Source organism: Tauraco erythrolophus, chromosome 8 (assembly GCF_009769465.1).
Source record: "Tauraco erythrolophus isolate bTauEry1 chromosome 8, bTauEry1.pri, whole genome shotgun sequence".
Taxonomy (NCBI): Eukaryota; Metazoa; Chordata; class Aves; order Musophagiformes; family Musophagidae; genus Tauraco; species Tauraco erythrolophus.
The window spans coordinates 27,162,876-27,177,076 of NC_141472.1; the positions used below are offsets into that span (position 1 = coordinate 27,162,876).

At 58.4% G+C, this 14,201-nt stretch overlaps 2 protein-coding genes across 2 annotated transcripts; one reads left to right on the forward strand and one right to left on the reverse strand.

The window, feature by feature from the left end:
* The first annotated feature begins 254 nt into the window (after window positions 1-254).
* On the forward strand, window positions 255-7,374 carry RNF25 (ring finger protein 25). The gene is given in 12 exon segments (XM_086615550.1): window positions 255-292; window positions 404-478; window positions 558-568; window positions 571-657; window positions 755-824; window positions 1,531-1,600; window positions 1,727-1,798; window positions 2,519-2,659; window positions 3,462-3,479; window positions 3,481-3,552; window positions 3,900-4,034; window positions 4,151-7,374. Coding segments are annotated over 12 exon segments (1,515 nt in total). The 3' UTR covers window positions 4,877-7,374.
* A 1,214-nt stretch (window positions 7,375-8,588) lies between these two features.
* BCS1L (BCS1 ubiquinol-cytochrome c reductase complex chaperone) lies at window positions 8,589-13,583 on the reverse strand. Its single transcript, XM_086615705.1, is given in 9 exon segments — window positions 8,589-9,277; window positions 9,974-10,019; window positions 10,022-10,090; window positions 10,546-10,715; window positions 11,097-11,160; window positions 11,530-11,724; window positions 11,840-11,979; window positions 12,256-12,632; window positions 13,546-13,583. Coding segments are annotated over 8 exon segments (1,257 nt in total). The 5' UTR covers window positions 12,576-12,632; window positions 13,546-13,583; the 3' UTR covers window positions 8,589-9,024.
* Window positions 13,584-14,201: the final 618 nt, after the last annotated feature.

Here is a 14,201-nt window from a genome sequence, read left to right on the forward strand (position 1 = left end):
CCGCAGCCCGTGTCCCCCAGGCCCCGCGCGGGCTCTGCCTGCCGGCTCCACCTCCGCTCCCCCACGGCGGAACGAGACCCAAGCCCGAGGCGAGGCCCCCCGCAGCCCCCCGGGTGGGATTAACCCCGCTCCGCTCCGCTCCCGCCGCGGCCCGGCTACCCGCTGGCCGCCCGCCGCCACCGCGTCGCCTAGCAACGCCGCCGCCCCGGCGCGTGCGCCCTCGCGGCCGTTCCGCTTCCGGGGCGCACGGGAAGATGGCGGCGGCCGGTGAGGAAGAGGAGGCGACGGACTGGTAATCCCCCCCGTCCCTTCCCCGGTCCCGGCGCCTCGCACCCTTGGTGCCCCGCATCCCCAGGTCGGCGGGCCTGGCGGCCGCCGCCTGAGCCCCGTCCGGTTCCCGTAGGGCGCTGCCGTCGGAGGTGGAGGTGCTGGAGTCCATCTACCTGGAGGAGCTGCGGGTGGTGCGGGGCCGTGGCAGGTACGTACCGCGGCCCACAGCCCTGCCCGGGCCCGGCGCGGCCCCGCGCCGCCGCCCCTCACCTCGGCCTGCCCCGCAGGTGGGAGCCGTGGAGGTCGACATCACCCTGCACCCGGCCACGGCCCAGGACCAGGACTCCCAGTATGTCCGCTTCACGCTGGTGCTCTCCGTGCCCCCCAGGTAGGGTGACGGCCCCTCGCGCCCCCTGTCCTCCCCGCCCCGAGCCTCTCCCCCTTCCTTGTTGTGCTTTGGGTGTTTCTCTGTTTTTCTTTTCCTAGTATCCCAACAAAGCTCCAGAAATCTCGATCAGGAACCCACGGGGGCTGTCAGATGAGCAAATTCAAAAGTGAGTGCAGGAGGAGGGGAGAGGGTGATCCTTTCCTTTGGAGATCCAGGAGGAAGAACAGGTGGAAAAGCCTTCTCTCAAATCCATGCGGCTCCCTGTGCCTGGATAACAGATGGCTACAGGTCTCTAAATCACCTTGTCTTAAACCTCATGGGAGCCACTGGTGCTGAGTTTGACACCAAGGGGTCCACCCTATGGTCGTTCCCCTGTGAGCTCCCTGAAACATAATCTAAATCCTCTCAGCCTTTAAAGCTGTCGGTCCTGTTTTGATAGAGGTGGGACTGAACCGAGTCCTCGGGCAGCCCATTGTTGCCTTTGTGCTCCTGTTCTTGGTGCAGCAGAGTGTGTACAGAGAGACCCTGGTACCTGCTGGCAGCACAGGAGTAACGTGGCTCCCACCGGACCTGCTCAGGGGCTGCCGTCAGAAGCCTGAGAATCACCAAAACCGAAGGGTGCTGGGTGAGCTTGAGCCGAGGCAGTTTGCAAACCTGCTCTGAGGACAAAGGCTTCCTGTGCACCAGCTTGTGGGGAGCCAGGAGAGCACGTGAATATGTGTATGCACACGTGTCCATGCAGGGCTGCAGGCAAAGCCTGAAGGCCAGTGCTCTATTTCTTGCTCCTGTCATCGTGGTGGAGTGACAGGTATGTGGGAGAGTGAAAAGATGTGGCTAAACTTGTGCTAAGTTTTGCTGCTGCTTTGCTGTAGGATTTCCCAGACCCTCAGAAGTGTTGCTGAAGCCAGGCTGGGGACAGAGGTGCTCTATGAACTGATTGAGGTGAGAGTTGGGTGAAATTGGGGGTAGCCAGCCACGGACACTGGTCCCTGACTGTCCAAGGGGTGGGATAGCCCTGCGCCCCTGGGCAGGCCAGTGAGTAAAATGTTTGCTCTAATACTTCCGCAGAAGGGGAAGGAGATTCTCACTGACAACAACATTCCTCATGGCCAGTGTGTGATCTGCCTCTACGGATTCCAGGTAGGAATGTGTCCCCTGGCCCTGCAAGCTGGCTGGGAAGTGAGGCAAGAGAACAGGGAGCCTGGGGCATAAAACTTGGCATATTGGCCTGGGACAGGGGTGTGCCTCAGCAGCCCAGGTCTGTATGTGATGCTACTAAGCATGAACCTTCCTAAGGTTTCCTGTCAGCCTGAAAATAAACGTCTACAGAAACAGGGTATAGCTGCAGCAAGTGATGGAGGAGCATCTTCAAGGGAGTGGATAGGGTCTGGGGATAGTTGCTGCTGCATCTCAGCTTCCTTGTGTTGGTCAAACCACGCCTGGAGTTCAGCACACAGGTGGTCAGGAGGGATAGGAACCCATCTGCGTGGGTGCTGAGCTCTGTGGGGACAGGGGAGCTTGCCTTGTCCAGGTTGCAAGGAGAGGCAGTGCCTGCCTAGGAAGAACATGTTGAGTGGGAAGATTTCTGCTTGCACAGGAACACATGCAGATAAATCAGTCACAAAAACTTTGCAGCTTGATATTATGAGTGTTTCTTGCTCTCGGAACAGGGAGCAGTGTCCCAGTAAGAGCTGAGGAGGCGGAGATGAAGCCCAGAGAAAGATGTTATGTGCCTCTGCCAGCAGTAGCACTAGTTCCCCACTGCCAGCGCTGACATGGGAGTGAAAGGCCCCCTCAGCTGGGGAGGCTTCACAACCCTGTGTTCAGAAACCCTTTAAAGCTGCCCTTTCTCCTCTACAGGAGAGAGAAGCCTTCACAAAGACCCAGTGCTACCACTACTTCCACTCCCACTGCTTGGCCCGCTATGCCCAGCACATGGAGGAGGAGCTCCTCATGCAACAGGAGGAGAGAGAGCAGCACCCGGCGCCATCCCCAAAACAGGTACCTGGCCTTGGGCTCCTCCCCAGCCCCCTGTACATGCTCTCATGACACCCCTGTCACCCTCTTCCGGACATGGGGTGAGGGCTAGCCTGACCTGGCAGCACAGTCACTGTCATGCCTACACTGAGAATCGGAGTGGGATTAGACCAACTGATCTCCAAGGGCCCTTTCCAACCCAAATTATCCTGCGAGTTTTTAGTACTTTAGCAGTTGGTTTATTGGACCTCTGGGTCAGCCCTGCTGTGTGAGGGGACAGGGGAATTGGTTGCATTTATGGACTTCTAGAACCACAGGAGTTAGCAAAGAGAGCTCCTTCCCTAGTCGTCGAACTGCAGGGGTTCGGAGCAGGATAAACGTGATCACCTGTGTTCTGGGGTGATAAAAACCTGCCTGAGCAGGTGTTGGAAACAGTTGTCAGCCACAGAGCAAACAGCGCAGCTGAGTGTGAAACATGTCAAGGGCTCCTTCTTGCAAAACCCTTTCAAAAAGGTGCTGCCGAGATGACACGCTCCACTTTGGAGTGGGGAAAAATAGATCCTAAGCTAAGGAGGACGAGCCATATGTGCTGACAGAGGTGGTTCGTACAGTGGTCGGCTGCTGGAGCACAAATCCTGGTGTGCCTCGTGGTGGAGACACCTCCTGTAGCAGTTGTCGGGACACCAGGCTGCTTTGATGCTGCTGGAACCCCGCTGGGCTTCCCCACGCTGGCAGAAGAGTGAAGGAAGACCACCTTATTCCACTGCCAGGCTGGGGATTATTCGGCAGCGCGTGGGCTGGGTTGTCACCTCGCGCCTCCCCGCAGGAGGCCGGTGTGCAGTGCCCCCGTCTGCCGGGAGACCCTGGTCTACGATCTCTGCACTCTGAAGGCGGCGCCGCCCCCGCAACACCCACTGGTAAGAAATGGGGCCTCACCTGCCCAGCTGCGCCCACTCGCTGGGTAGCTTCAACTGGGACAGTATAATGGATGAATGAACACGTGCTGCACGCTCTCACGACCTCCCAGGCAGCCCATCCAAAGGGTGGTCCATGAAACCTAGCAGGGTGTCTCCTGATTGTTTCATGTATCCACAAAGAGCAGGCTTAGCTGTATAGCCCTGAGTTTTCTTCTAGACCATGAAATGATCCCATGTTCCTTGTGGGATCAAAGGAGGGTTTGGGGAGTAGCTCTTAGCACTGCCAGCTGCCTACCCATGCTGGGTGTTGAGAGAGCCCTTACCCTGCCTCGCTTTCTGCCGCTCAGGAGCCTTACAGGCCAGATACCAAGACGCTGCAGCACCAAGAAGAACTGCGCTTAATTTTCAAGAGACAGCAAGAGAAAGGGGGTATCATTGACCCCGAAGTAGAGAGGAACCGTTACTTCATCAGCCTCCAGGCGGTACGGCACTGGGGGCAGAGAGCTGCTGCGGGGGGCCCTGGAGTGCAGGACCGAGCGCTGTCATCTGCTGTGGGGCTGCTCTGGATCTTTCTTCACCAGTGGCTTCTTTCTTTCAGCCTCCAGCTGTTGTTGATCCAGGCCAAGCAGCCGCTGCCTCTGAGCCGCCGGTGAGTGCAAGTGCTGTGGATGTGCTCCAGCCGCCCAGCCAAACCTCGGCTCCAGAGCCAGCCAGGGCGCCGGAGGCCACGGCAGAACCTGGGCGGCCTGAGAGGCCCGCTGTGCCCAGAGAGCAGCAGAGCAAGAGGGAGAGGCACAGAGGGGCGAGGCCAGGCCCCAGAGGCCAGGGCAGGCAGTCCTGCAGTGGCTTGCAGGAACCGGCAGAGGAAGCCTGTCATACACTCCATGGCTCCAGGGGGCCCAGGGGTTTCAGCCGGAGACCGGTGCGGAGACCTGGTGGGAGACAGAGCCAGGAGTTTCCAAAGCCTCACAGCAGAAGCAGGGCTGCTGCCTTGGCTGAAAGAAAGGAGTTGTGCCCTGAAGACCTTTCCCCAGCAACAGAGGCAGTGGACTTGAAAGAGGAGCACCATGATGTGGAGAGATGGAAACCAGAGGAGGGGGCTGAGGCCCAGGGCAGGGAGAAGGAGAACCTGGCGTTCAGCTGCAGCGACCACAGAGCAGCTGTCAGCTGGCAGGGCCACCACAGGCCCTGGGATTGTGGAAGGTGGGAGAGGTCCAGAATCCAGGAGCGTGGTTCCTACTCCAGAGCGCCAAGAGGGCGAGGGCTATTCAGGCCCAGTGGACAACGAGAAGCCCATCTCCTTGAGAAAGAGGGTGGCTCCTAGCAGGACTGGTGAGGGGCTGGGCTGGGGGAAGGAAGGGCTGTTTCTGGGGAGAACGGTGAAGGCTCTGTGGAGCAGTAGCAAGCAGACACCATACCCTTTTGGAGGGAGGAAGCAGTTGGCACGTGGCACAGCTTGGGACAGATAGCGTCTCTAGGGTATGTGCAGAGTGAAGCATCCTGGCATGAGTGACTGGCTGTCACCAGTGTTGAAGAAGCTGACTCCTGACAGATCATGTCAGACTTGGTCTCAGAGGACCCAGGGGACAGACGAAGCCTTGACAGGGGACTTTGCAGCCATCGTCCCTGTATGTGAGCTGCCAAGAAACAGGCACACCTACAGAGCAAACGGACTGAGCCCAGCACGGTGTCCTGGCAGAGCCAGAGTTGTAGCAGGACTGTCCTTGGAAGCCAGTGTCCTGGCAAAGCTGTGGTGGTGCCAAGTGATGAGGCTGTGCCAGGGCAGCAGCCTGGTGCTCAGCTTGCTTCTTCAGTATTCATTCTCAGAGCACCTTCTCAACGGCTGTCCCTGTTGGACAACATCCCTTGGAGACAACATCACTTCTCCTGCAGCCTTAGCCATTGTTCAGCTGATGGGCTCGGCCAGGCAAGTCTTTTGTACAACAGGACATTTCCCAGTCCCAGCCAGGAGAGCTAAATTGAGCTAAGTGAACACATTGGCAGGTCAGGGCTGTCTGATGGCTCAGGCTTTGGGTTGGCTCGTGCTCACCTAGGATGTCTGAGTTTAGCTGGAGCTCCTGCCCTGTCCATCAGCCACTTCTGTGCAAGCAGAAGCTGATGGGGGAGACCTGGGCAGAGCATTCTGCTTTGCGACCTGTATCTCAGGATCCCCCTCTAAGGCCAGGCTGTCTCTTGGAGCTTCCGACAGCCCGGAGCGAAGACATGCTCCTGTACTTTGGATACTCTTACCCTCCTTTCATCTTCAAGCTGATCTTGCTTCAAAGAAATGAGGATTTGCTGTTTACACTAACTTGGTGCAGTTCCTGCTGCTGCTGCTTCACAGATGTAAACAGTGTCCCACTCCAGAGCCATGATGGGGAATCCCAAGCTTCTGAAGTGAGACACTGCTATTAAATTAATTCATTGGGTCTTCTCCAGAGCCTGCTCCTTTTGTTTTCTCCGCCCTCCCGCTCCTATTATTTGCTGTTTGGAGGGAAGGTGTGGATCCCTGGTATTGCTTACTCCCTGCTTCCTACACCCGGGCCAGGGCAGAGACTTTCCCTTGGCACTCCCGGGTGGCAGGAGGGCTCCCTGGTCCTTGCTTTGCCTGCCTCAGTGTAAGCTGTCTGGCTCAGCCAGACAGTACTAATTCCTTCACACTTTCTTGTGCCTTGTGCCCCCACCTCTCTTTTGGCCACACATGAGTTGTTATTGTCTTCCTCCTCCTGCTGAGTGCAAAAACAGCCATGTCACGATGGACTTGCCAGAGCTTCGGGTGAGATCCCCACGAAACCAAGGGCTGTGTGCCAGCTAGGAGGGCATTTGTGCTGCATCTGCCTGGCTGATCCTTTGGCATGTGAAGGATGCACAGAAGCTCCCTCTTGAATGGGTTCTCTTTACCTGCTGCTCTGCTCTCTCCATGCCTGGCCTTGTCCTGAAAGGGGGGGTTGGATTAACCTGCTGCCCAAGAGCCTTCCATACTTAAATTTCCAACACTGGCTTATTTTCAACCCTTATGCTCTAAAAGCTTTTTTTTTTATCCCTTCTTGGCCTAAGCCTACACTACCTGTCCTGGGCTTGGGGATCTGAGCTCCAGATGTTGTGCCCTGCTGGGGACAAGGGCTGAGCACTTGCTCCCTGAAGACAGCCCTAACTTTTCCTCAGTGCTCACTGTCCTTGTTCCAGCTGGTTTCTGTGGCCTGTCCACACTTGGGTGAAAAGCTGTAAACTTTATCTGACATTGGTGCCTGTTCTGCTGCCTCCTGCCTTCACTTGTGAAATGGCCGTGCTCCAAGAAAGGTGTTTGATGATGTCCTGAAAGAAACACGAAGATCTCTGACCCTCACAGCAACTGAGGCTGAAGCTCCCTGGCTTCTTCCAGTGGGCCAGGCTTACTCTCAGCAGGAAAACTGCTGTGCCTAGTGGTTGGAGCGTGGGAATTCAGCTGTGGAAATCGGAGTAAGCAAGGACTTGAGTAACTTCAATCAAAGGCCAGACACATTAGAGGGGAGGTTTTTTTTTCTGGGGAGTAGGGATTTAGGAAGGGCCTTCACCTTTCTGACTCACTGCTGTCAGCTTGGAGCAGAGGATGTTTTGCAACAGCACATGGAAATGAATTTGGGCTAAACAAAACAAACCTCCAGCTGGAGGGGAGGAAGGGAGCCTGCACCCTGCCCTAGCACTCCTCGCTTGGTGTCCACCTGCGTCACCCACCTACCTCACAGGGCTGTTGTGAGGCTTAACTGGCACAAGCACTTGGGCCGGGCAAAAGGGCACCGGCAGCATCTGTAACATTAACACTATTAAAAGCAAGCAGTGACAGATGTTGCCTGTGCTCTCATGTGGGTGGCATCAGGGTGGGGGTCCATGTCGCCTCTGGTTCTCCCTCACAACTCCCCCATCCTCCTGAACTGCTGTGAGGTGCTTGCCAGTCCCTCACTGGCCAGTTTTGTCCCTCAGCTTTGTCAGACAAGGCTGGGTCTGAGCAGTCAGCCTCTGCAGGACGGCCAAGCACAGGGTTTGAGATGCCAACAGCAGCACCCAGCTCCAGGAGCTGCCCTGAGTCACTGGAGACCACCCCCCACTGTGGCCATAGGATCAGCCCTTCACTTCCAGAAACATTTGTGCCATCTGGAGTTGCATCAAAGCAGCTCCCGGTGGTGCTGAAATGGAGCCGCGTGACATCAGCCCTTCGTATCCCCGTGCGCTCTCGGCTTTGCTCCTGGCCCCATGGGGCAAAACCAAGAGGGCTGAGCAGCGACCTAATGGTTTGGGTTTGGCCAGGAACTAGCTCCCCCAGCCCACCAAGGTGACGCAGTCCCTGAAGCGAGGATGTGAACAGAGGGCTGGCCCTGGGGAACCTGATTTTGGGGAGAGGACAGGCTCTGGCTGGCTTGTTCTGTGGGTCAGCACACACACCCTGACCCCTGGCTCCATGGTGTTGGGAAGGAGACACAGAACTGCCCACTTCTCAATTGCATTTCAGGCACTGGTCGCTCTACCAGACCATCCAGAACTTTTGTTCCTGGCAGGAAGGAAGCCTGTGACAGGGAAAAGGCTGTGAGACTGCCAACAGCAGGCCAAATCCCTCCTTTAGCCATGCAGGGCCTCTTTTGCAGGAAAGAGAGGAGCAGTCACGTCCAACAGGCATGTCTGCACCTTGCACCAGGCTGGCCTGGCTGCAGAAACTCACGTTGGGGTTAGCATCAAGCTCTTGGGAAGGTATTTCGTAACCAGCCAAAGCCTCTCATCTGCCCCTGCCTGCAGTAGCTCCAGGACCCCACATCTCCTCCTCTGGCAGAAGGAACAGTCATGCCCACCCAGGAATGATGTCCAAGCAGATCTGCAACTTGGCATCACAGACCAGCAGGGCAGAGACAAGCACCTGTCTCTTGGGAGCGGCTTTTTTCTGAAAGACTCTAGATTTGGAGCACTGGCTGTGCCAGGCCCTGGTCAGAAGGGCTCTGGACCAGCAGCTGGATAGTGGGGCAACAAACAGGCAAATGGACTAGAGAACCAAGAGCTGTGTTGTCCACTTCACAGAGAATATTCACAAACCACTGAAGACCATTGTCCCTTCAAAGACCAGCAGGTCTTCAGCAGTGCAGCACCCCAATGTCCTGCCCTAGGGAAACGCCCTTCTGCAGCACCCCCAGGCTGCCCCGCAAGGAAGGGGTTTCACATCCAGGAGCCTTGGCAGCTTATGGCAATCCCAGCACGAGGCACACACTGGTGAGCGTGGCTGGTGCAGTAGCACCCAAGACAGGGGAGCAGCAGGAGCTGATTCCCTCTCCCTGCTGCAAGGCTGGCAGCTCTGACTCTCCATGTGTTTTAATAAAAAAGCCAAGGCCTCAGAGAGGTAGAGGTGAACAGAGACCTGGCCTGCATGGCTGGGCAGCTTCATGGCATCCCCAGGACGGTCATGTCCTTGTCCCAGTCCTCTCAGCGTGGCAGGGGAAAGCTGGCCTCTGGTCACAGCAAGATGGAACGTATGTTTGAAATGGCTCCTTCAGGGTCCATCTTGTAGAGCATGAAGTGGCCCTGCACCTGGGCAGCACTGATCTGCTTGGAGACCGACAGCGCCTGCTCCGCAAAGCGCTCGGCTGCAGCCAGAGGCTGCTCGGGGTAGAAGCGCTGGAATATGCAGACAAGCTGCCGGCGGGAGCAATGGCCCACGTACTGCTTGAGATCCACACGGCCAGGCCGCACCAGGGCTGGGTCCAGCCTGTTGAGAGACACAGGGTTGCCTTGAAAACCTGATCAAAGTGTCTCTGCAGGGTGGGTCCTGCAGGAAGCCCCCTCCTCACTAGCACAGCCAACGTCCTATCTGCAAGGTGCTCTGCCCTGTGGGACGGTAAAGGTGAGGAAGAGGTTTTGTCCCTGGGAGGTTGAGGGGCAAATTAGCCTAAAAGCAATGAGAGAATTGGGGAAGGGCTGGCTCCGGAGGAGGACAAGTGTGTCTTGGGAAACAGCTCTGCCCATCTCTGTCCCATGAGTAACCTCTGAAGAATGCTCTAGGCCAGCCAGGTCTGGAGTGAGCCAAGCCTGCCACAGGGCAGTGTCTGGCCAGGTGCTGTGAGAACAGGCTGCATCCTGCCAACTCTGTGCTGGGCATGGGCCCGTGTTTCACTCACGGCACAGCCACAAGCCCCAAAATTCACAGATCCCCGCAGGCAGGAAGCTGGTACTTCTCTTGAAGGGCACAACCATGGTCTGGACAGCAAAGAAGCATCTGAGGCTCCAGCAAAAGGGATCCTGATTATAGCAATTAAGGGATTTGCATCCCAAGGGAGGATTTGGGAAACCTGAACCCCCAGTCTTCACACTGGAGGATGCAAATAGCCCTCCATAAAGGTCATCAAAAGGGAACAAGGTTTTCCTGTGCTACTCTCCCTGGTCCCTCCCAGAGGGCAGCTCTAACCTGTCCACGTAGTTGGTGGTCATGAAGACAATCCTGGCCTCTGTGACGCCACACCATCCAACGCGTTGAGGAGGCCGCTGAAGGTCAGGCGCCCCATGCCTTGGTACGCAGCTGGGTCTGGGAACAGAGGTGTCCAAGATCATATCCATTGGCCACTCACCCTGCGCAGTCCTGTGGGCCACCTCTCTGTCACCTGAGGCTTAAGCTAAGCTCCCCACTCTCTCCTTCCGCTGAGGCTGACTCTCTGCCTCTCCCTGACTGGAAGCACATTCACCTCCCCTGCCAACCTGCACCCTGGGAACCCAAAGAGAGAACGAGGGGGAAAGCCACCACCTCCTCCCTCTCACTGAAAATAGCCAGGCAGGAGAAGCATCTTTGCCTGAGGCTAAAAGACCCAAATCTCCCTTTATATAGCCTAGCCAAAACTGCGCGAGGTCCAGCTTGGGCCTCAGAGAGCTGCCCACTCCTGGTCTGTGCTGGTGCAGCAGAGCAGCCCAGAGCCCAAACCTTTCCCCAGCACAGCCGGCAAACCTCCCTCCCACTGCTGGCCCAGGAAGGGGGGTACCACTCACTCTCAGCGGCAAGGTCCCGGCTGATGAAGGCAGCGTCCACGTCCTCCAGCAGGATGATGCTCTGCTGCGGTGCCACGCTCAGGAGGTGGTTGAGACGGTCATCGGAGAGGCTGTGGTCACTCAGGCTCAGCAGACAGATACTGTACTGCAGCTCCCCGGCCAGGGCTGTGCTGGGAAGGACACAAACCACAGGAGTGAATCACAGCGAGAAAGCCCCGAGAGAGGATGAAACGGATCTCGCTGCCCAGCAGCAAGGGAGAGGGCAGAGGCATCCTCCCCCGGTGGGGATCAGATACAGAGGCAGGTCAGAGCCCCTGCTCAGCCCACTAGTGCCACGCAGCACTGCACAAAGCAAGGGCGCGAAGGGTTCGGCACCATGACCTGTCACAGCGCCTGCAATGTGAATGCTGACACCAGGCACCACCACGAAGGAGGCACAGCCTCCTCCTGCATTTCAAACCCAAACTGATCCACACCCTCTCACCAGACTGCTATGCCCCAGAGCAGGCAGCTAGCAGGAAAACTGCTGTTAGCCAGCTGGCCATACTCACATGAAGCTGCTTTTTCCACAGCCGGGAGGACCATAAAGCAGATATCCTCTTCGGTAGGGGATCCCTAGGAAGACAGTGTCCTTTTAGGAACCAGCTGTGTTGTTCTGAGCTCTCTGCCCGAGAGCTGTGGGGCTACACCGGAGGAAGGCAAGCAACAGGACAAAGTTTCTCTGCAGCTGTCTCCAGAGAGGACCACAAGCATCCTGCCCTACCCCACAGCAGCATCGCAGGAGCAACGAACTCTGTGGCTTATCAGTTTCCAGGATTGGAATGAACTGAGGGGAGTTCATCCCTTTGCAGACCCAGGCCTGACCTCAGCACCTGGACTCGCTCATTAGTGGGATGTGCCCCAGGCAGTGCCCCACAGCCATGGCTGCAGGTGGTAAGGAGCTACGCTGGGCATAGTACAGAGGACACCGCGCCAGAGCCTTGCCTCTCTCGATGTACCACTTGGGGTTGTCGATGAACTCCTTCACGTCCTGGACCAGCCTCTCTGACACACCTTCCTCCAGCACCACTGAGCTGAGAGGCCGCCGGCGGCGGGGGAAGCCGAACTGCCGCCACTCTGCTCCCATGGCCGTGTACATGATCGTCCTCCCCTCCTGCTGCTGCAGCGCCAGTTCCCGGGCTGCAGAGAGAGGCAGAGGAGACAGCTGGCAAGGAAAAGGATCTCCTGTGAAGCCCTGGGTGTCTCCAGGGAGCAGGCTGTTCTCAGCAGGACCCCATGCAGCTCCACTACAGACCTTCCTGGAGGATATTGAAGAAGATCTCCCGGTTGGTGCCCAGCGCAGTGAAGGTGACGGACTCCCAGGGGGTCCCCGTTTGCAAGTCGATCGTCTGCATCTCCCGGTTGCGCTCGATGCGAATCCACTTCCTGCGATACCTGGGGTGGGAAGACGGGATTGGGGAATGGTGGTCCAGCACCACTTGGCTGAGCTCAGCTCAGGTCATGCATCAAGGGGAACACTCATCTCGGGTAAAGAAATCCCTTCACACTGGTGAATACAGGCTCCTCTCACTACTCTCAATCTCCTGCCCTAACCCAGACCCAAAAGGGAAGCAGGATTCTCTCTGCTGCCTCCACACGCCCCCCCAAGTTGGAGATTCCTTGCTAAAATGAGAGTCAGCCCCCAGACTGCTTTCCCTTGCCCTCCCTTACCAGATGAAATGGTTCCCAGGGCTGGGGACAAAGTCAAACTTGGTGCTGATGCGCCCACTTTCATGCTGCAGGTAGGACGTCTCGACGCTGAGGTGCTGCGTGTGCTTGGCATGGTGGGAGATCCAGTTCAGCAGCCAGTGGTAGCTCTTATCCTTGCTGGGCACCTCCAAGGTGATCATATAATGGCGTCTGAAAGCCACCAGCCCAAACTGGGCCCCTTTCCGGGCTAATGCAAGGGCTGTGCCCACCCCAACAAGGCCAAACCCAGCCCCGAAGTACGGGTTGTCCTTCAGTGCTAACACAAAGTCAGAAAAGGGCATTGTGGGAGGTTAAGTGGCTCCTTTCCACAGCATCGTCTCTGCACTCTGGAAACAAACCTGCATGGAAAGAAAAGGACTGAATAGCAGCGGGGCACTGCTATTGTGCATGTCACCCACAATAGCGTGGCCTTTATCGTGGCCTGTTCTCAAGGCGAAAGACAGCCTGGCACATTTGGATGCCCCATATCTGTGCTTATCTTACTACCAGGGGTTCAGACAGCTGCTGGCTGCAGCAGCCTCTCTCTCTGCAGGCCACTGGGCGAGACAGGCGGGAGAGGGCCAGGAGCTGGAGGCTCTCAAGCAAGCACAGGAGCATCTGTTGCTTCAGATATGACAAACCAAGAGTTCAACACGGTTTTACTTTTTAAACAGCTGGCGATCACGAGCATGGCAGTTATTTAAGGTTTATTGTTTGAAAAAGCTGAAGTACATCCTCAGGCTGAGCTGACAGCCGGTTCTTTGCTGCTGGCAATGGGTGCACGACTGTGGTGGAAGCAGCATCCCCATATCTGGATAAAGGGCATCAGCCACATGCTTAAGGGGCTTGAAGTTTCTCCAGCTCCCTCAGCAAGGGCCTTCCAGATACAGGGGACGAGAGGGTGCCTCCCCCGAGTAACAGACGGACAGACAGACGAGCTCAGCTCCCTCAAGCTGGATCCCACCTCCCCTAGAACAGGGTCTGACTCCGTAGCAAGGCTCCTTCCAGGGCAGGGCGTCCCCTACCTCACGGGAAGGCCTCGAACCCGCCGCGGGGTCTCTGCCCCCGCAACGGGGCCCTCCCCCGCCACAGCCCAGCCTCGGCCCCGCGGCAGAAGCCACTGCCCCTTGCAAGAGACGGGGCCCCACAGCGGCCTTCCCCTACGGCAGAGGCCGAGGCCCAGACCCCGCCCGCTCCACGGCAGCGCCCCCGCTCCCCTCGCCGCCGCGGCGGCCGCCTCTCCCCTCCGGCAGCAGCCCCACCATCCCTCACCTTCCCGCAGCGCCGCTCTGGCCCGCGCCACGCCGCTCTCTATGGCCCCGGCGCTCACTTCCGCCCGGCGCCGCTTCCGGCCGGTTGCCGGCTCGCACCGTGGAGCGGCAGCGGGCCGGGGCGGAGCGGCGCGGCCGCGCCAGCCGCGCTGAGGGCGGCGCTCTCGCCTGCCCGCCCGCCGTGCGCCGCCGACATGCGCCAGGGCCGGAGGTGGGGACAGCGGGGCCCAGCTTGAGTCCCCGGCCCGGGCGGCGGGGACGAGCCGGGGCTGCCGTGCGAGGGGGCCGGGACGGCCCCGGCCGTGTGGGGCTCGCGGTAGGCGCCGTCTCGCTCGGGGCCGGGGCCGGGGCCGGGGTCGGGGTTGGGCTCGGGCCTGGGCGGGCCCAGGCCCGGTCTGGGCATGGGGGCAGGTTTGGCTGTGGGCTCAGGGGAGACCCTCGGGTGTCTCTGGGGAGGGCACGGGGGTCCTCGCACCCCCGTCTCCCTGCGGCGGTGGGTTTTGCCAGCGGCCCGCTCGGGGCACGGCAGAAGGGAGCCAGTGTTGAGTACCGCGGATCGTGCACTTCCCTGGGGGTGGCACCGCAGGCTGCCCCTCAGAATGCTGTAGGACCCCTGGGTTCTCCCTCGTTCAAAGCACTTTCTTCTGTTTCAGAGCA